This window comes from Pollachius pollachius, assembly GCF_949987615.1.
Source record: "Pollachius pollachius genome assembly, chromosome: 1".
Lineage (NCBI taxonomy): Eukaryota > Metazoa > Chordata > Actinopteri > Gadiformes > Gadidae > Pollachius > Pollachius pollachius.
The window spans coordinates 37,798,639-37,821,089 of record NC_136934.1 but is presented as its reverse complement, the minus strand read 5'-3'; the positions used below and the strand labels follow the sequence as shown (position 1 = coordinate 37,821,089).

General features: G+C 45.7%; 1 protein-coding gene across 1 annotated transcript in view; it reads right to left on the bottom strand.

Moving 5' to 3' along the window:
* The window catches only part of ptprub (protein tyrosine phosphatase receptor type Ub), a 134,173-nt gene that overhangs the window by 15,357 nt on the left and 96,365 nt on the right, over positions 1 to 22,451 (bottom strand). Inside the window, exons 13-21 of the mRNA XM_079753610.1 lie at positions 19,749 to 19,785; positions 16,434 to 16,572; positions 13,328 to 13,485; positions 12,649 to 12,836; positions 7,007 to 7,079; positions 6,456 to 6,532; positions 2,352 to 2,388; positions 1,375 to 1,472; positions 376 to 492 (exon numbers count right to left, since the gene is read on the bottom strand). Coding sequence (XP_079609736.1) covers positions 376 to 492; positions 1,375 to 1,472; positions 2,352 to 2,388; positions 6,456 to 6,532; positions 7,007 to 7,079; positions 12,649 to 12,836; positions 13,328 to 13,485; positions 16,434 to 16,572; positions 19,749 to 19,785 — 924 coding nt within the window. The remainder of the gene's footprint in view (positions 1 to 375; positions 493 to 1,374; positions 1,473 to 2,351; positions 2,389 to 6,455; positions 6,533 to 7,006; positions 7,080 to 12,648; positions 12,837 to 13,327; positions 13,486 to 16,433; positions 16,573 to 19,748; positions 19,786 to 22,451) is intronic.

Here is a 22,451-nt window from a genome sequence, read left to right as displayed (position 1 = left end):
GGGTCATTAAGGAGCAGGTAGAGCCATCAAGTAGCAGGTAGGGTCATTGAGGAGCAGGTAGGGTCATTAAGGAGTTAGGTTAGGCTGCTTGCTTCTTCTCAGGGTTTCGGTTGGGTTCTTACCCACAACCTTTGGGCTAAGATTCAACCCCCTAACCACTAGGCTGTCCTTCCCCACACATGTGAGACTGTTCAATGCCCCACATTCAACTCTGCACAAAAATAACATGAAATGTTTGTTTGATTGTGTCTCTGCGGTAGCCTGGGATTCAGAGCGATCAATATTTGTAGAGTATTGAGTACTGAATACTGTGTGTACGGCAGGATTGGGTTGGATACACATGGTGCTGCACATGCTGGTGAACGGTAAACTCACCCTCTCCAAGGCGAAGGTGCGGACCGTGTATTCAGCCAGCGTCTCCGTCTTCAACAGAGTTATCTTGATGTCCCCATACATCTCACTGTCATCAGGCCAGTATTTACAGCATTTAACCTGAGGGCACAAAATATCAACCATGCAGACCGTATTAATACAGATACTTGTTTTCATTATTGTTACCTTCAAACACCAGTTTTTCATTAAGTTGTACCAATTAGTTCTGTAGTATAAATCAATGTTTAACTTGTATATATATATAGATCTTACTTTGCCAATTAAATCTGACATTTACTGCTAAAGTAAGTGAAGCATTTTGGCACTTACAAAAATGTACCTTTCACAAAATCATAGCTGTATTTATTTATTCTTTTTAATTATTTTCAAGAAAAACAAAGTAAAAGAAAACTTAAAAAAAAAGATTTTTGCAGTTTTATTGGAAAGCAACGGACCATAATTGTGAATGGCACAGTAATGCTTTCCTCTGCCCTTCAGCACAAAGGAGGTGATTTCCACCAGAGGGAAGGTGTTATTAGGACCCACGGCCGAATACTCAGTCGTTGATTACTGAGTGTGTGGTGGTGGATGGCTGGGGGGGATTAAACACAGCCCTAGAGAAACAACATTTGCTTGTAGAGTTGGGATTCCTAGACCAACGCTTTCAGGATATTTCGATAAATGCTACTGTGCGGTTTCGAAACAATTGATATCTTTGTCCAGTCATACCACTCTTACCACCATAACACAACACTTTAGCTGTTAAGCTGCTAATAGCGGCTGGCTATGATAATAAGGGGGTCGGCTTCCTGTCCACTCTGGCGCTGCCGGCTGTCCACAGGGAACAGGGACGCAGAGCCCCGGGCTCCCAATCCGTCCAAAACATATACACACAGCGTGCATTCATCTGCCAAGATGCTCCCAGTTGTTTTGATCCGTCCGAGTGTGTGACAACCTGTGATCCGGGCGTGAAACGGGACGCAAGATGAGTCTTACACCTACCCGGCCGACCTCCACCAGCTTGGTGATCATGACGATGCTGAAGCAGTTCTCCTGCCACACCATCCTCCAGAAGTCATACGCCATCTCCTGCTTGGGCCCTGGGGACATGGAGGGGGAGAGGGAGAAAGAAACTCAAGTCACCAGCGCCACTTATCAGCCACTGGCGATCCACTTCAGTAAGAGGCTGTTTTAGGCCCTGGGTTATTCTGGCCGTCGAGGCGGAACGCCTCCTTTGTCAAGATGGCAGAGCAGGGATCTTTCTTGTCTCTTTTTTTTCCCCAAACCCTGCTGTCGATACAGCGTCTGAAGGGCTGAGACAGCAGAGGACGGGGCGCTTTACAAAGCAACAGCCAGGGGTGGAGGGTGACCTCTAGACTTTAGAACAGGGCGAATCATTTCACACAGACGATATCAACAAGGGGCATGCGTAAGAAAACGCTTCAGAAAGAACAACATTATGTTCTTCACTGTGTGAAGAACGAGGAGCGGGGACACAGAGAAAAACCTTGACCTTGTGAAAGGAGGAATGAAATCTCTCATCAACAATCACCCCCCCCCCCACACACACACACACACACACACACGCATACACAGGTCTATCAAAAGCCTTCTTCTCTCTATTCCAGTGATGAAAGGCACATTAATGTTCCTCTCGCTCTCAGGCCATGTATAGCCTCAAAAGTGCCACCCGGCGAGAAGGGGGAGGCCAAAAATGAACGTTTTTAATTATTCATCTTTACTCTTGATTAATTCTCCGGCATCAATAGCGGAGACTTTCACGGCTGGCTGGCAGCACGTGTCGCCACCTTTTCAAGATCACATTAGAAAATGGCGGAGGCTTGAGACCATGGGTTCACTTGGTGGATCATCTTTATTGATTACGACATGACAAAGGGAAAACACACGATAATACGCAAACACTCACACACATCCACACACACACACACACACACAAATAGTATTGCAATGATACTCACCCTGAGTGGCGATGAAGTGGTTGGATCGATGGTAGCCCTGAAAGCAGAAGGAGACGACATGCAGAGTTAGCGGTCTGCACCTGTAAGGCGACACTTATGTCTGATAAGGCTCTATCTCACCCTTATGTCTGCTAAGAAGGGCTCTATCTCACCCTTATGTCTGCTAAGAAGGGCTCTATCTCACCCTTATGTCTGCTAAGAAGGGCTCTATCTCACCCTTATGTCTGGTGAGTAAGGCTCTATCTCACCCTTATGTCTGGTGAGATGGGCTCTATCTCACCCTTATGTCTGTTAAGAAGGGCTCTATCTCACCCTTATGACTGTTAAGAAGGGCTCTATCTCACCCTTATGTCTGGTGAGTAAGGCTCTATCTCACCCTTATGTCTGGTGAGTAAGGCTCTATCTCACCCTTATGTCTGTTAAGAAGGGCTCTATCTCACCCTTATGTCTGGTGAGAAGGGCTCTATCTCACCCTTATGTCTGGTGAGTAAGGCTCTATCTCACCCTTATGTCTGGTAATGCTCTATCTCACCCTTATGTCTGGTGAGTAAGGCTCTATCTCACCCTTATGTCTGGTGAGTAAGGCTCTATCTCACCCTTATGTCTGGTGAGTAAGGCTCTATCTCACCCTTATATTTGGTGAGTAAGGCTCTATCTCACCCTTATGTCTTGTGAGTAAGGCTCTATCTCACCCTTATGTCTGGTGAGAAAGGCTCCATCTCAGCCTTTTGTCTAGTAAGGCTCTAAGGTATTCTCACTTGCCACAGGCCACAGCCTCGATAAATCTCTTTCGTCCCGTGTGCTCGGGCTTCGGAGGACCTCCCCCCTCAAACACCAACCTCCCCTCGAACCTGAGCACCCCCGAGGACCCAATCGTACTGTGACAAAACACTTAATCAATGTCTTCAAACTAAAGGTAATACCAACAGCATTGATTCCTTTTTTTCTGCAGTTCTACAAAGCTGGACTCATTTATGTCCAAAAATGCTCGACAAAAATAATGATGGAATGACTGCCAGAAGTGCAGGCAGATTGTTTGGGGTCCCTAACACAATGAAGTGAATTGAACCTGCATTTAGAAAAGGAAATGATACATTTCCATTACAAGACACAATAGGTCCTGTTCTTTTGGCGATACCCTCATTGTAACCGACAATTTCACACTCTGCGTGATAACACAACATTTTATTTCTTCAGAACAAGTCTTGCCTTTTCTCGACCCCCTTCACACAAGCATCTCGAACACAGAGATCAGAGGTGAGGAATAACACAGACGCAACATAAACATGGACACGGGCGCGGTAATGGAAATGGACAGGATGTGGAGCCACTTTCCACATGTACAGAGAATATTCTGGCAGTTTCAATAACAAAGGTTATTACAGCCATTGATGAAGAGGAGGACAGACATTCCCAAATGATAAAGATGTGTTGTTTATGAGGAGGGATGTGGAAGGCACCTCAGAATCCCCAGGGGGGCTTGAAGACTAAGTCCTCCAATATTGAAAACAAACACCTCTTACCTCACGTTTGAAATCAAACAGCTGTTTCCAATGGATGGAACATGGATAAGGTGATTTAAAATGTGAGCCTTCAGTCCAAGGGAAGCAGCTGGTCTGGTTTACAACACCGTTAACGCTACCAAACTGAGCACTAATGCTCTTCTGTAAAGAGTCTATAAAAGGGCTTGGCAAACTGAAGCCGGAGAGGAATCTGTTCCACCTCTCCCTCACACAAGCCCCCCTCGGCCATTAATAAACTCCATGTTTTTCTTGGAGTTGTTGCGGTCTTGTTGTTGGTTGGGAACTATTACTTTAATATGTTTTGGAGCCGTCTACGTTTTTGATGGATTGTCCAACCGAATTACAGCCGCTCAGTTAAAAAACAAAAAAAACTGGACACAGGTTTGAAATGGAGATGAATGGGCCTGCACTATAGCACCCCCCCCCCCCCCGGACATCCCTATCAGCATAACCAGCGCAACTCCACCACTTAGCACTACAGTAGTCGCCATAGCAACAGCAACCTCCAGAGTCTTCCCCCCCCCGCCCCTTTCCTTCCCATCCACCTTATGAGCAGATAGACACACACACACACCCACACACACACACTCACACACGCACACACACCCAGCCTTCCACACATTCACAGCCTGACACCTATGGGGGGGGGGGGGGGGAGATGTTTAGATAACAAGCCAAGAGGGCACGGCCTGCTCTCTTGGTTCAGGTGCCCCGCACCACACACGCCTCACCTCACACTCAGCTACAGGGGCGGGAGGAGGGGGGAGGATTGGGGAGGAGGTGGAGGAGGAAATAAAGAGTGGAGGCAGGGGGGAGGGCGGTGGCAGGCAAGAGACAGTACTTACTTCCCTGTTAATCCGAATCTACAGGGTCCAGATTGGAGGAGGAAGTAGAAAGAAGAAAAAGAACAGATATATATCTAGTTAATGAGAAGCTTATGGTGTTATGGCTACAGAAACATGGGAAGAGAAGCGTGTGTGTGAGTCTGAGTGTGTGTGTGTGTGTGTGTGTGTGTGTGTGTGTGTGTGTGTGTGTGTGTGTGTGTGTGTTTGTATGTTTGGGTCAGTTGGTTAGCGTTAGTGAAGGTGTGTGTGTGTGTGTGTGTGTGTGTGTGTGTGTGTGTGTGTGTGTGTGTGTGTGTGTGTGTGTGTGCGTGTGTGTGTGTGTGTGTGTGTTAGGGTCCGTTTGTTAGGGTTATGATGATCTTGGGTAGAGCGCTTAAGACAGTGACGCACAACTGAACTGAAAACAAAAAACAAGTCTAGGAAGCAGTCAGACTTCTAAACAAGGCAGTGTATACAACATTAAATTATACAAGCAAAGTCAGATAGGGTCTGGTCCTTGTTGAGTCACTAAGGAGATGAAGTCGGCTGTAGCTCTTTAAAAAACTCAAAATAAAAACTTTTTTTTCCAGACATTTGGAAACTTTTCTATTTAATTCTGCCAAAATAATACGAGGTTGTCCAACTCGATCCTCCACTTTGGCAAACCAGCCATTATCCCGCGGTGCCGTTGGCCTCGCCAGGAACTAGCATCCCTGAGTGGTGTTGCCCTAATAACCCCCACCCCTCTGCTGTATACACCCTAGTCTGTTGGACGGTCACAGCAGCCTCCCTGCTTCTAATGTCCTCCCGTGGTAATTAGGTGTTTAAAAGCACAGCAGCCACTCTCGCTAGAGAGAAACAAACGCTTCAGCTACGCTAGCACTTGATGAAACGGCACCTACTGAATGGAAAAATCAACCACCAATGAATGAGTGCTTGTTAATGACTTAAATATAGAACGATAATACCACTATTGTTCACGTAACTGTAAGAAAAACTCCAACTTAAAACTTGAAACTTTATCTACACGCTCTCAGATTGTGCTGATGACTAATGTTAATGGTACATTGGGTACTATGGGACGTTTGAAAAGACATTCCGATTATCTCAACGTGATAGATGACTTACCATGACACAACTGAAATAACAACAACAAAAAGTGCTAAAATAAATTACAGCTATTAATCAAATTTCTCAAGCCGCATATTTTTTATGTTAAAAATTGTTTGGTTAGATTTGAAGTCTCTGAAGCATGGATGTATAACTTTAGTGAACGCATGCACGTTTGCCATAATTACGTTTAAGGAGAAATATATAGTCCTGTAGACACACATGACCAACATAAAGTCTACAGACATTACACACCTAGAAAGCCCATGACGGGTAAGCAGACTGTCTGAGAACTAAGGTGGGGAGTAGGAAAACAACAGGGCTGTTTCCTGCAAAGAGAGACTGAATAACATCAATCACGTCTATTTAATTCTAGGATTTGCAGCCTCTTACCAAAAGCTTTACCTCCTGAATATGTTATTACATTTTTTTCCTTTCTATATTATTAAAATTGATAGCAGGGTTATGAGGGGTGAGGGATTCTGGATAATGGAAGTTGGGTGCGGCTTCCATAACGAGGACATCTGGCTCAATGGCAAGAGGAGGATGGCCAGCTGAGTAAGAGCGCTGGACTGCATGAGAGGGAAACCCTATGCATGTTTATTACATGGGCAGACAGCATCCCGATGCAAGGGCTTTAGACTCACGTCGATGTAGTTGGCGTTGATGTAGTCAGAATTCGGATCTCCCAGGAGCGGGTGCAGTTTCACTCTGTGCCGATCATCTGAGAAATTATGAGTCAATTAAATATATGAGTCAAATATGAATTGATTAATTGTTTGATTAATTTGTAAGTACAAATACTTTCACATTTACTCACATAAGCTGTCGCTTGGAAATGCTAATATTTCTTTGCATTTCTCTGCTTCACAATATATATATATATATATAAAATATATACAGGTATAAGTACATATATACATATATAAATACCTATATATGTATTATATACAGGTATAAGTATATATATATACATAGATATAAATACCTATATATGTACACCTATATATATATATATATATATATATACATATATATACATACATAGAGCCACCAGAGCAGTTGAGTTATGCTAACTCGTAGTGAACATTCGTTGACATTGCAGACATTCATGGAATTATAAATTAAAATATCAATAGACTCATTAAAGATCAAAACAACAGTTGGTTCTGCATGCAGATGAAGCGTTTCAACTCACATCCCGTGAAGGTGTCCTGCCGGCCCTTGGTTTTGTCTTTCTTCTTGGTGCAGTCCCAGCCGTCAAAGAAGCTCTGCGAAGACAAGAGGAACTCAATGCTCTGATGCTGCACAACACAAACACATCCACTCACAACACAGCTCTCTTTGTCTTGGGGGCGATAAGGAATAACCATTAATTGTTTGCTTCGGGTTTTGATTGAAACTTATTCAGAATCTCTCTATCTCTCTCAGTCTCTCTCTCTCTCTCTCTCTCTGTCTAGTGCCGTATGTATAGAGTAAAGCCATTGTAATCCTCTCGCGATAAGGGGCAATTATACACTTTAATGCTTCATAATCAGATAATGCATCGGAGCCGCGAGCGTCAGAGAGAGATGGTGCTTGCTGGTGAAGGACTCCCCACTCCACAACCTGATGGGGTGGAGCGGAGAGGCGCACTGGGTTGGAGTGTGGAGGGGCAATGTGGTTGACTGAACAGGGGGGGCCTTAATGTCCCATCTAATGAGTGGCTCATGGTGAAAGCACCCCTAGCTGCAGCACATATATTCCTACAAACGAGAAGGTTGAAGGCAATGGTCGAACCATCTTTATTTATGTCATACCAACCTGCTCAACCTTCAAATTTGCCTCAAGTGACAGTTTCAGATTTGAAATGAGTCTTTTCTTTTTAATGAATCAGTCAATTTTAAACGATTTTTGAATGAGTACCAAAGAATATTTTCAGCCGCAAGGCAGTTTAAATATAACAGTCTACTCTTGAATATTTAGGGGCATTTTCATATTGACTTTATTTGACAAAATGCCTGCATCACAATATTAAAACCCCGGACAGTCAGCTCCCTCCCTTACCAAGAAAACACAAAATAATGAATACAAAATACGTTTAAATGTATACCATAACACACTTTTGGTTAAGTTATGTACAAATAATCCTGGTGAGGTCTCAGCTCTCTGCTTCGTCACTTATGTGTCTGCATTTGTCAGCAGAAGTTTAAGGTGGCGGTATCACCTGCCATGTGTCTGGCCACAGGTACCTAGCGGTGTTATGACACATTGAGAAAAGCTTCGCCCTGCTACCGTTCTGCCTGGCAGCACACTGATTGACACGCCTCTCATCTCCACCCACTCCTATGTGCCAATACCCCCTTCAAACAGCAGGCAGATGGAACTGCACACATGGATGCAAATACCTGCATGGGCACAGCAGTCCCACCGACGGCTTCTATTGTGCACACAAACACCACAACATCCGCACGCACGCACAAACACAAACACAACAACACCCGCACGCACAAACACAAACACTACGACATCCGCACGCACGCACACATGGACACAAACACTACCACATCCGGCAGCCAAATACGTGCACGCAAACACTACAACATTTGTGCATGCGCATACACATCACACAAGTCGAGCCCCTGTCGTTTTCAGTCACTATGGGAATTTGGTAAAACTCTGCCAAAGTCTGCATGCTGAGCAGAGGATTACAATGCAGCTCGTCCCACTGAGATCCAGGAACCCAAATCCTGCCTGCATAACACCCTCCTCCCCCTGCTCATCCACATCCCCCTGTTCATCCGACTGCCCCTCCTCTCCCACCGCCAACCCTCTCCTACCTTCCCCTACTCTCACACCTTCCCGGTCTGTCCCATCTCCCCCTCCTCTCCTATCTCCCCCTCATCTCCCAGCTCCTCCTCCTCTCCATTTCGCCTCATCTTCCACCTCCCCCATCTCCCCGCCTTCTCCATTTCGCCTCATCTGCCACCTCCCCATCCTCTCCATTTCGCCTCATCTTCCACCTCCCCTATCTCCCCCTCTACTCCCACCTCCCGCCACAGACCCCTGCTCCTTCTCAGGCTCTCGCTCTCTATTTGTGAGATTTTCCCTCCTGTTTTCGTTCTGTTTACATCCCGCTTTCTCAGACTTTCCCCGTTCACTGCACCCCCGTCTTTCCCTTTCTCCTTTTCTTCCTGCGTGTTGTTTCAGATTCTCCTCCTCGGGCTGCCTGTCTTGCTCCCTCTGCTCGCACTGCTTATACCCTCCACTTTCAAGAGGTGAATACACAAAGGAGGAGAGAGAGAGAGAGAGAGAGAGAGAGAGAGAGAGAGAGATTTTAACAGATTGAAAGCGGTAACTGTGGTAGATTGATCAGACACCATCGTCTGGAGAGATCAGCAGGGTGCTGCTGTTTAAAAGGATTGCATGGAGGACGAAAAGGGGAGGATTAAAGAAATTATGATATTGTTAAGTATAGTTTATAAGAAGTGTGGTGTGCACAAGTACGGGGGACTCTAATCCTAAAGTAACAAGTCTCCGGCTTCTCTTCAGCTGCATATTCAGGGGACAGAATGAGGATGCATTTTAACTATTGGTTTCCTTTTGAGGGAGAAAATACACAAAAGAACCTTGGGCTAGTTTTGATATATATTTTTCAGACACTTTCCCAGTATCACGTAGACTTTGGATCCACAACAACTGAATCAACAACCATCACTATTTTTAGGCTGTGCCTGAAGGCAACAACCGATACAGGTAGAAAAAACTGTGAGTTCTCTGGGAACGTCTCACTGCTGTAATTACACATTTCAGTGGTGGAGACCGCGGCTACCCTTAGAACTCATCCGGCAATGACACCAGTGTATGACACACACAGCCCCCTTACAGCTCACTGCAGAGGCCCCGCCAAGCAGCTCAGAGTACATGTGTGTTCTTGTGGGAAATAAGAAAAAAGCCTATACCTGACAGGGAGGTGCAATATAATACATCATCATTTTCCCTCTGCTCCGGGTAGAGACACTCTATCACCCCCCCCCCCCACCCCCCCCCCACCCCACACACACACACACACACACACACACACACACACACACACACACACACAAACACAAACACTCACACACATTCCAAAACAGATAGACGCAGGAAGAAAAAAATAAAACAGAGTACTGTATTGATTTTGTGAGTGTGTGTTTTGCCCGTGAGGGACAGTTTAATGAGTCTACACGCAGGGCTCCTGAGGGAAAGCCACGAAGCAACTGAATAAGATGTTTTCTCTTTTCCATTCATGTCAGAGGGCATGGGTGACTGTGATAGATCTCCCCCCAGACTTAGACCTCAGCCACAGTCCAAGCCACGAGGGAGGGTCGGCAGGCCCTTAAAAACAGCAGGTCACCTCACCGAACCCTGGAGAGGTGGCATCACCACCAGAGAGGAGGAGCAGAGGGGAGGGACGTCAGTACACCCCCCCAGGCCGCTGGACCCCTTGGCCTCAGTTCAATACAACGCCTGATCATCAGACCCAAGCGGGAGTCATTTACATTCCCACTGTCAGGAGGGACAATGCCTGCTAAATCAGAACTCAGAACTGCGGCAGTGCGACTGATCACAGCCAACGGCATACCCACACCCTTCACTCCTACCTTGCCTAACGCTGTAGGAGAAGCTATGGTGGGACAGCATCGGGCAAATGTCAAATGAGGAGGCTACATGAGAGATTCATGCATCGTTTTTGGTTATTTAGTTTTTAAAATTAAAAGTCATAGCTTACACGTAGAATTTTTATTTAGCTTAAAAAAAGTGTGTTCTCTGTGAAGCCCCTGTTCTGGGCTACTGTAGAATCATGGCGTTGCAACGCGGTGGGCTCCGTCATGTATAAAGGGCTCATCCTAAGGTAACGAAAACAAAACAACCCTATTTCCATGGGATTATTCACTAATGAAAATAAACTTGTAATGACTTCCAACGGTTATTATATTTCATTTCTGCCAAGTCCGTTCCTCCAGACGCCACTAAATTCCACAGGCTGCAACTTTAACTGCTTTATTTTTATATTCCACACTACCATTAAAAATGTGAGCGAGATCTATACCTACCCGGTGTGGATTGTTCTTAACATCAAAATACAGTGTTTAAAGCTTTTACGGATTACAGGTTGCTTAAAGCGCATTCTTCTCCTAACCAGAGTCAAGGATAAACACTGAGATTACGAGTGAGAAGCTGTGATTTCAGGGTCAGGACGCAGAGAGCCAACAGGCTGTTACTATTTTTTTTCCTTTTCGTTTTCTAAACTCCCTTGCTAGCCTTTCATCTCTGCTCTCCTCCTAATAGCCAACTCAGGCTCCTACCTCCTCCTCCTTTATCTCCTCCTCCTTCAACAACCTCCTTTTCCACCACCCCACCTCCATCCCCACCTCCTCCTCCCCCACACAGGCACCAGACCAGGGCTCTGGGGCTGGAAACTCTCCAACGGCGTGCTCCTCATTAGGATTCTATCCATCCTGACAGAGGTCTTCTTTGCATTAAGATGATTAATGTGTTGGCTGGGTGACAGTGTGTCACCTGCTGATCAGTTCTGAAGCACTGGCGGACCCCTGGATAGAGTCCCAGATCAAAGAGATGTGGAGGTACCTCCTTCTACAATGGACTAGGTTGTTCTGTTAGGTTTCTGCTTTATGGTGTCTCTGTTCTTCATATCTCTGCTTCGTCAAGGACAATGCAGAATTTCAGGGCTCTTTGTTATCTTGGAAAGATGTTACATGCTTTGGGGAGGGGTTGTGGGTAAGCTATCTCCTGTGGATAAATAGGGATAGACACAAGTTCATTCATCAGCCAACAACAGTGCAACACCTGGCTTGGCCACGGTCAAACCCATATACACCATAAGCCATTCAATAAGCTCTCCTTTCAAGTTGGTGCTATGAAACTTCAATAATAATAATAATAACTTACATTTATATAGCGCCTTTCAAGGTACCAAGGTCACTGAACAAGAGTGGGAATGGGGGGATGGGATGTGGGGGCGCTAGGGAGGGTTAAGGAGGGTATAGGTCAAATAGAAGAGGTGTGTTTTGAGGTGCTTTTTGAACAGTGTCAGAGAGGGGGCAGAACGGATGTGTTAGGTTACTCTATAGGGTAGGGGCGGTTGCACAGAAGGCCCTATCAGACTTAAGCCTGTAAGTCTTAAGTCTGGTTCGGGAAACGGAGAGTAGATCCCTGCCTGTGGAGCGCAGGGAGCGTAACTGGGAGTAGGGTTGGAGGTGCTCGGTGATGTTCTTGGGTGCGAGTGAGTGGAGTGACATAGGTGAGGGGGAGGATCTTGAATGAATTCTGGACGTACTGCAATCTGTCAAGGGCCTTGCTTGGTAGCCCAGACAGGACACCATTGCAGTGGTCCAGACGGGAGGTGATGAAAGAGTGAATGAGGGTCTTGGTAACTGATTTGGAAAGTGAGGGCCTGATTCTTGAAATGTTGTGCCGGTGGAAGCAGGCAGATTTGATGGTACTCTTGATATGGGACCAGAATGTGAGGGTGGAGTCCAGAATAACACCCAGGTTCCGCACTTCTGGTGATGGGGAGGTGGAACAGCCATCTATAACCAGGACAATCTGAGGATCTCCAACCTTCTTGAGCAGTGTTGCTGGGGCCACCAACATGAGCTCTTGATTATACTAAATCGTCTAGTATTGAATGTTTCCCAGTCAAATGGAAGCTCAATAATGGATCTGTGTTGCGTATTTCTTCGCGTGTAACGTCTGACGTGTTCCCGCAGCAACTCGATAGCGAATCTGTCAGTGTTTTAGACAGCGAGGTAAGAAGCACTTTATGACCGGTGTACACCAGGGGGCGGCAGGTCTCACCTCGTACTCCTGCTTGAAGCCGTAGCCCTCGGCGGTCTTCATCTGGTTGATGTGCTGCAGGAGGTCGGCCACGCGCACTGCAGGGTGCAGCTGCCCCGTGTGGTAGGGGGACCCCTTCCTGCTGCACTGGTGTCTGGGGGAGCCGCCCAGCAGACTGCTGGACTCATTCACTGAACTACGAGCCTCACCTGGAACACACACACACACACACACGCGCACGCACACACGCACACGCAAGCATGAACACATAGACACACACACACACGCAGACACACAGGTGCACATACACACACACACACACACACACACACACACATACACACACACTCAAACACACAAGCACAGACATACACACATGTAAACAAACACAAAGGAAACAGGATTCATGAGGAAGACATATCTTTTAAGGGCTTCAAGAGGTGAAGCATCTTTAATTGGTGTTCCCAGATAAAATCCCTGGAGTGCCTAATTACGGATTTGGTATTTTATAATATTTTTCCGAAAATGACAAAAACTAAAATAATATTCTAGTGATTCCCGCACTGCAGTTATGAATTATGACATCCCTGCCACCACACTAAGAGCCTTGCCTCAAAACATGTCGCTTAAAGAAATGTCTTGATGGACAACAACAACAGCAGTGAGGACTGAGTGTTATCCTACGGTCAGCGGTACTCACTGCGCGCCCCACACGTGTGCGCGTCCATGAAGGACAGCGCCATGCGCTCGTCCTCCTGCAGGGTGCTCTGGTCGGTGAAGCTGCGCTCCATGGAGCCCAGGTGGCCCTTCTCCTGGCGGTAGGTGATGGGGGTCTTGTTCAGGTTCACCGGCTTCCTGCTTAGAGAGAGAGTGGAGAGAGAGACGTAGAGAGAGAGACGTAGAGAGAGAGAGTGGAGAGAGAGACGTAGAGAGAGAGACGTAGAGAGGGAGACGGAGAGAGAGAGACGTAGAGAGAGAGACATAGAGAGAGAGAGTGGAGAGAGAGACGTAGAGAGAGAGACGTAGAGAGAGACGGAGAGAGAGAGTGGAGAGAGAGACGTAGAGAGAGAGACGTAGAGAGAGAGAGTGGAGAGAGAGAGTGGAGAGAGAGACGTAGAGAGAGAGACGTAGAGAGAGAGACGTAGAGAGAGACGTAGAGAGAGAGAGTGGAGAGAGAGAGTGGAGAGAGAGACGTAGAGAGAGAGACGTAGAGAGAGAGACGTAGAGAGAGAGACGTAGAGAGAGACGTAGAGAGAGAGAGTGGAGAGAGAGAGTGGAGAGAGAGACGTAGAGAGAGAGACGTAGAGAGAGAGACGGAGAGAGAGAGACGTAGAGAGAGACGAAGAGATAGAGCCGTAGAGAGAGAGACGTAGAGAGAGAGAAGTAGAGAGAGACGTAGAGAGAGAGAGTGGAGAGAGAGACGTAGAGAGAGAGACATAGAGAAAGATAGATATAGAGATAGATAGCGTTATATATAGAGAGATAGGTAAAGATAGATAGATATAGAGATAAATAGGTAGAGCGAGACAGATATATAGATAGAGACAGATAGAAAGACACATAAATCGATAGAGATAGAGATAAACATATATTGAGATAAAGAGAATATAAAGGGATATGTATAGAGATAAAGAAAGAGAGAGAGAGATAGAAAAAAGAGATAACAGAGGGCGATATAGACGGATAGATAAATAGAGCGAGAGGCAGACAGTGGGGGAGAAGAGGGGAGACGGGTAATGATCAGACAGGGGGGCTCGGTTCCATCCACAGCTTGCAGCAGGAGGAGAGGCTAAATGAGGGCGCCGATGGATCACAGAATGAGGGAGAAGAAAAAAAACAAGGGATGGAATAACTTACGGATAGTAAGAGTAAGAATAGTAGTCCCTTCTGGAGACGGCAAGAAGAGCAAAGAGACCGATGCCGAAGAAGAAGAGAGAGAGAAAGAAGAGATGTAAACGTGTAAGCCATGCCAGCTGGCAGTGGGATGAAAATGGGAATAGAGGCTGAGATGTGTCTGATGAGTCTGGCTGCACCGAGTAGGCCTGTAGGACACGTGTGTAGGCTGCTATACTGAGTAGGCCTGTAGGACACGTGTGTAGGCTGCTATACTGAGTAGGCCTGTAGGACACGTGTGTAGGCTGCTATACTGAGTAGGCCTGTAGGACACGTGTGTAGGCTGCTATACTGAGTAGGCCTGTAGGACACGTGTGTAGGCTGCTATACTGAGTAGGCCTGTAGGACACGTGTGTAGGCTGCTATACTGAGTAGGCCTGTAGGACACGTGTGCAGGCTGCTATACTGAGTAGGCCTGTAGGACACGTGTGTAGGCTGCTATACTGAGTAGGCCTGTAGGACACGTGTGTAGGCTGCTATACTGAGTAGGCCTGTAGGACACGTGTGTAGGCTGTATGTATAACAGACAGGCAGACCTGACAGCCTATAGCACATCAAAGCACAATTGAAAAAAATCCTTAAGTTAAATATGTGTCCATGCTACCCTACATGTTAAATGACATGTAGGGTTTCAGCAAGAGCAAATCTAGCAATCCATTCTCTGAGAGCCATCTTCATGGTAGCTTAGGAGGGCAATAGGGGCAGCACCGTACTTCATCATCAAATCAGCATAATTCAACCTTCTTCCGTAGGACCTCCGCCATTCCATTGTGATTACTAGCCCTCAGTATAAGTCTCTGTTTAGCATGGCGGGGTTTCGGATGTAAAATGGTATTCATTTTCTTACAGAAAGGTTAAGTGTTAGCTGAGGCAGTTGCCTGGAGTCTAAATCAAACTTAGAGTAATGGTAGGGTAGGTGATCATTTAGGATCACAGGTTAATGATCGCAGAAAGCACACCTTTCTTTCTTTCCTAATTAATATCCAATTCCAGAGGTCAGGTTGTTGCTTAGAGTGCATAATTAAGTGGCTAATTGAATTGCATCCCCTTATAATTACATGCTTCACACTTGGATGGCCCTGTGGATGAGAGGCTTTTGGCCCCTCAGGTGCAAGTTAGCGGAAATCAATTTAGCGCTACAAAGAAACACAATGTAGCTCTAGCTACTGTGGTAAAGAGGAATACAATGTAATCTAGCTAGCTTAGCATAGAAAATTTGAATTTAGCCCTTGTTAGTTTGCTATAGAGATTAACAATGTAGCTCTAGTGAGCGTACCATAGAAAATTACAATGCAGCTCTAGATAGTGATCTATAGAGGAATTTAATTTAGCTCTAGCTAGTGTACCAAAGATAAATTGAATGTAGATCTAGCTAGTGTGCTATAGAGGGATACAATGTAGCTCTAACTAGTGTAGCATAGAGAATTACAATGTAACTCTAGCTATTACTGTAGAGAATTACAATGTAGCTCTAGCTAGAGTGCTATGTATGAATACAACGCAGCTTTAGCAAGCGTACCATAGAGAAATAATAAATTGCTCTAGCAAGTGCCTTAGAGCAACACGATGAAACACTTGCTGGTGTGCTTTAATGGAGCGAAATAGCGAACGAGGCAGAAATAACCACGGCAACAACATCCAATAGGTTGATAATTGGTGTCCTCTGATGCCGTGCGTCAGAGAGAGTAAAAGAAACAAGCAAAAGTAAGACAAAGGAGTAGTGGGAGAGTTGTGTGCAGTATGATACAGTAACGACTACATTATCCCTAATTGCCCCTACTGGGAGACAGCGGGGTCACCATAGCGCACGATCAATGGTTGCCGCGGCGCCCGAGCGACGCCCGCTTTCTGGACCAAACATCCCACAATAATGCCAGCGTGGAGCAGCAGCCTCCACACCAGCCGCTACTCACCCCTTCTTGATGACGATGATGACCGCGCCCAGCAGGAGAATGAGCACCACCAGACCCCCGGCACACACCCCCAGGATCAGCCCCATCTCCTCCGAGCGCTGGGTCACCTCCAGCGCACGCCGGTGGTCCTTGCAGGCAGCTGGCCGTCGGGCCGGGGGGAGGTAGAGGAAGGGGGAGGGGAGACGGTTGGAGATTGGTGGAGGTGGACGGGGTGGACAGGGTAAGGTGAAGGTGGTTGTAGTAGTGGGGGGGATGAGGATGTGGTTGTAGGCGGGGGAAGTGGATGTGGTGGTGGGAAGGTGTGGTTATAGTAATAGGGGAGAGGTGGAGGCGATGGTGGGGAAGAGATGGAGGTGGTGGTGGGAGAGAGGTGTGGTTGTAGTAGTGGGGGAGAGGTGGATGTGGTGGTGGGAGGGGGGTGGAGGGGGGGAGAGGTGGATGTGGTGGTGGGAGGGCGGTGGAGGGGGGAGAGGTGGAGGGGGTGGGGATAGTTGGAAAAGAGGTGGAAAGAGAGGGCCATTAGGATAAGAAAAACAGAGTGTGATCCGGCTACATTGGAGATCCAACGGCTTAGAACGATTCACGGACGGAGAACCGCTTCAGCAGGAAATAAAATGCATACACAAGGAGAAAGAGGGGAATAATTCAAAGCTATTCATAGATTGAAAAGAGTTTGCAGAAGACATTCTCTCTCTCTGCCTCTCTTTCTCTCTTTTATTCTTTGTTTCAGATGTGCTCACACATCAATGCAGCTAGTATTTATGTAAGCTGTGAGATGGCATTCACTGAACAGCGATCTCTAGATTTATGAAATCTCTGCATGTAGCGCTCGATTGTAAAAGCGTGACAATGAAGGAGACAGTTCAAAGTGGTCTTTAGAAAAAATACCCAACTAAAAATAATGATCTAAGGTAAAAGTGGGCTTGTATGGAGAAGAGAAAGACACTAGCATTTTTCAAGTTCAATGGGAAGTAAGGACGCACAAACGCAGAATGAGGGACAGCATACATAAATGATCCTTCACAACAATATCAACACTAAAGCGCCTTTGTTTTAGTTTTAGTGTTTCTGTCGGGTACGTCTACGCCTCCACACAGTCAGAATAGCACTCTATAGTCTATACTTATGTTAATGGGTCAGAAGAGTGGCCTTTCTTTCGTCTTGTTCTAGCCGCGCGGTGACCTAATTTCCGTGCATGGTGTCATCTTGTCCTCTAGGCCCTGACAGACCCTGCACCTGACCTAACTCGAGCCCAGCCTAACTCTAGCCCAGCCTAACTCTAGCCCAGCCTGACTCTAGCCCAGCCTGTCTATAGCCCAGCCTTTCAATAGCCTAGCCTGTCTCAGCCCAGACTGTCTCTAGTCCGGCTTATCTCTAGACCATTTTATCTCTAACCCAGCCGATCACTTGCCTAGCCTAGCTCAGCCCAACCAATCTTTCAGCCAGCGATTGGAAAAGTCAGAACAGGCCTGAGGACTCAGTTACTAGCTAACAGAGCAGTGGGGGGGACAATGGGATTGGGGGCAAAATAGAAGGAAAACAGAGCTATGTTCCTGGGCTTATCTTTCCTCAGCCCTGGGCCTTTATAAGCCTCATCCCAAATACAGCTAAAAGTGGGGCAGTGTCTTTTGTCTCATCCCGCTAGATCTTTTTTTTCTTCTCCCTCATAGAGGCCTGGGGTCTTTGAATATGGCTGCGTGGTTCGTGTACTGGGCTGTGGAAATAAACGCTTTATTAACCACATTGTGTGTTGTTTGGTTTGTTTGTTTGTGGGTTTCATCTCTCTTTCTGTATTTGTCTGTAGGGCAAAGGCAATGTTCTCTTTAGTCTGTGAACCACATCACTTGATGCTTCGTGTGATGGGTTGTACAGCCTGACAGACTGACAACTTATCAAAGACCCTACTTTGTTGTCCCGGAGCATTCTGGTTATCGGTCTTCCCAAGGTGCCCCCTGTGTCGTCAGACATCCAAACTCACTCCTAACCAACCGTTAGGTCAGTTAGGAGAGGAAATGAAGTCCATAAGAAATGAAGTCCAATAGTTTATTTTACATTCCCTAAATAAATGCAGACGAGCAGGGGGAATTCAATTTTGTGACGTTTTGAATGCATAAGAGGATTGTGCTACTCTTAGCCGCAGTGTTTCCATTAGGCTAAACATAAGTATGGAGCAGATTTTTCGCACGCACGGCCAATGCCCGCTGTTGGAAATTGGCACTTAAAGCCGAAATGGAAGGCTATTGTGGAATAGGAACTGCCAAGTGATGCTTAATTAAACTGTCACCTGGAAGTGGGAATGGAATCGGCTGCTTTGCTATCCGCGCCGTAATCACTCGCCTGTGTGCTTTGGTGACTGATAGGCAGCCTAGAGTATAGATATCACAGCCAGGGATGAAATAACCCCTGACCTGTCCCGCCTTTAAATTACACTCTTTCTCTCGGAGATCCACCCATCAGTTGAAACATCACCTTACTTCCTTTAAAACAATGTTATTTAGTTTTGGGCTTTGTGTTCTCTTTGTCATTCGCTCATAAAAGATATATCAAAATCAAACAAAGCTTTAATTATTCCTTGTTTTTCCGAACCATGAATTGTTATTTCCTTCTTTTACTCCTGCTGTTTGTCCTTTTTGCAGGGCCTCATAAGAGTCCCAGAAGAAAAGCTGCCGCTGCGAAATTTTCATCAACCTGAGGAAATGGTTTCACATAGCCTAGCCGTCAAGATGTGGAACAGGAGCTCTCGGCCCCATACATGATGAACCCTGCCTCTTTTTGGTCCAAGAAAGAGAGGGCTTCACGAGAAAAAGGACAGCCCCCCGGCCGGTAAATTTATTTGCAAGGCTGTGCTTACTGTCGCAGTGCCAAGATGAAACTATCAATACGGGAGTTGTATTCACTGTGACGGCGCACAGAGGCAGAAGGAGCCAAACCTCCGCCATCAGGGCTTAGTCATTTCTCCCCTGCCCTTTCCGCGTCCTTTTGAATCGCTGAGTGGAGGCAGCGGGCCGGGGGAGCGCCCGGTGCTTTCTGTGGTTGATGGGTTCAGGTAGCGGTTTTTGATCTGGAGGACTCTTGTAGGCCAGACTGGGGTCAGAGGCTTCAGATGTAGCTGTCTAGTGTCTTGAGAGTGGGAACAGAGAATCCGTCTTTGATAAAGCACTTCGACGCCTCGGTACCACGGCCAGGATGAAAGCCTCCCGCCGCTACTTGCATGTTGCGTTATCCTACCTTCACAGTAATCCTAATTGCACCCCTTCATATTGCTATGATGGGTTATCATCAGTGTTTATAAGAAGATGTTATATGTTCTCTTACCTTTGCGAGCAATGCGTATGCAGTTGATTCTGGTTTCCTAGAAGATGAACAAAACATAGATGTCAGAGAGTGCATCTAAGAAATATATAGATATATATAGACATACTGATAATTACTTTATCTCATCCCATACATGAGATATTCACTTGTTACATCAGCCCATGGAATATAAAAAAATGCAATAATAAAAGAAAGAAAGAAAAATATCACACAAATGCCACGCCATAGGGCCATATATGTACATGCCTAAGGGTTACACAACAGTAGAGGCTAAAAGGTCCTTCAATGCAGAATAAATACTTAATTTCACATGTGAAGTGGAAAGTGCACATTACTTATATTTAAGTATTAGGTGAAGTGATTAGTGATGACAGCACAGTGTTTTATAACAGTTGTGTTATAGTAGAGTCTTATGGCAGATGGAATAAAATACCTTTGGAAGCGTTCCTTCTTACATGCTGGGTGTAATAGTCTCTTACTGAAAGAACTGCTTTATATTGAATCAATCTATCTATCTATCTATCTATCTATCTATCTATCTATCTATCTATCTATAGGGAGCGATAAAGAGATCAAGAGAGAGACAGAATAAGGGAGGGAGAGAGAGAGAGAAAGCCACAATCAAAGAGATAGAGAGAGAGGGAATAAGAAAAACTGTGAGAGAAATTGCAATCGATTGTAAAATCAGAAAAAAATAAAGAAATTGTGAACAGATAAGTAAAATAAAACCTAATGCAGAATAATTCTTAAAAAAATATATATATAATCACAGAAACTAATAAAAGTATAGACCTCTTCTAGACGGAGCAATAAGAGCTCCTAGGGAAAAAGAGCTGTGAGGTTGAGCAGGTAAGTGAAACCTATTATTTCTCTCTTTTTTAAATGACGCCATCTTGAGTCATGAAAAGGACCTTTGTCAAGCCAACACAATTAACAACCAAAATACATTTTACTCCTCCACCTCTAGGAAGATTTCTCATCACATTTAGAGATTCAGATGCTTATTCATGTCCTGCAACCACTATGTCAAATGAGCAATTCAGAAACAAAGAGCTCATCAAACTACTCCAAATATTCCAGATTTAATTTAATTAAAGGGCCAGAAGGTCGAATTTAACCTGAAGCAGCAGAATGAAGATCAAGTGTAAAGTGTTCCACTATTTATGTCCACAACACAGATGTGAGTTCATGGCATGTACTATAGGTTGAGTCATGTACCAAAAATCATTTGGTACATGACACATCAACCAACTGTATCTATTATTTTTGTCAGCAGTAAATAAATGTAAATGGACTGCATTTATATAGCGCTTTTCTAACCATTGGCCACCCAAAGCGCTATACAATATTGCCTCACATTCACCATTCACGCACATATTGACACGCCGATGGTGGAGTCAGCCATGCAAGGCGACAGCCAGCTCGTAGGGACCAGTTAGGGTTGCTCAGCTAGGAGGACCCCGACGCACAGCTAGGAGGAGCCGTGGATCGAACCAGCAAGCTTCAGGTTACCAGCCAACCCGCTATACCTCCTGAACTACTGCCGCCCCAGCATTAGCCAGAGTACCTGACTGAACGACCCGGTCATGGTAGAAACTCAAACCCTGATACTTAGGGTGTTGCATTCTGGGGTTAAACTGAATACGCTGGTAAATAGAAGAGATGTTTGTTATTCTATTTCTCTCTGGATATGGATCTATAAAAGTAAGCTGTGGAATTGCTTTTGATAAAACTCGTACTTCTTATCAGTCTGTTTTATGGTGTTACTGTAATCACATTAGATATTTATTTGTTGTGTATCATGAAAATTCCAGCAGGACAACTACTCTGACACCATTCAATGGTGCATGTTCATAAAAACAGCTTTTCTGCTCTTCATACGCCTCAACAAGGGGAAACTAATCTTGAAGTGCCGACAGGGGCTCACACGTTAAAGGAGACGTTAAAGGTGATGTTAAAGCCGCTTATCTCTGTAATGTGTCGGGAAAACGGAAAACCTTTTATCAATGTAATAGCTCATTAAGGAGCTGAGAACCCATGCATGCATGAAAACATGGAACATGGTTTCAGATGTTACATCCATCTCAACAGAAATCGTCAGCTGCAGTAAACGACACACAATCCTTTTTTCTTGTGCACGTTGCCGCATGCGGTAGAGAGAAATAAGACAGCAGTGATGTACACGTTAGAACGCCAGAAGCTGGATAGGTGAGTTAAATGGCTTGCGTCAGGTGTGTGTGTGTGGGTGGGGGCAGAAACCAGAGGGAGTGGCGGTAGGCATTTCAAACCAGCTCCTTAAAGAAGGTCTGGGACTTACCACTCACCGCACAAAACGGTAACGCAAAACGTTCTTTCACTATGCGTTTGTGTGCACATGTGATTGAGCCAATGGATGCATGCATTTCGTTGTGGGTGTGTGGCTTTTGCGTGTGCCCAAATGAGTGCTGTGAAAGTGTGAATGTGTGTGTGTGTGTGTGTGTGTGTGTGCGTGTACGTGTGTATGTGTGCGCGCGTTAGGATGTGTGCGTGTGTGTGTGTGCGTACCTGCATGTGTGTTTGTGTGTGTGTGCATGCGGTTGGTGTACCCAAATGTGTGTGAGTGTGAGTTCTTGGTTTTAGGGCCATAGGGACATGCAGGAGAGAGCATTATAAAAGCCCTGTTGAGTGGTACAAAGCCTGTATCTGAATCCATGCTCTTTCAAG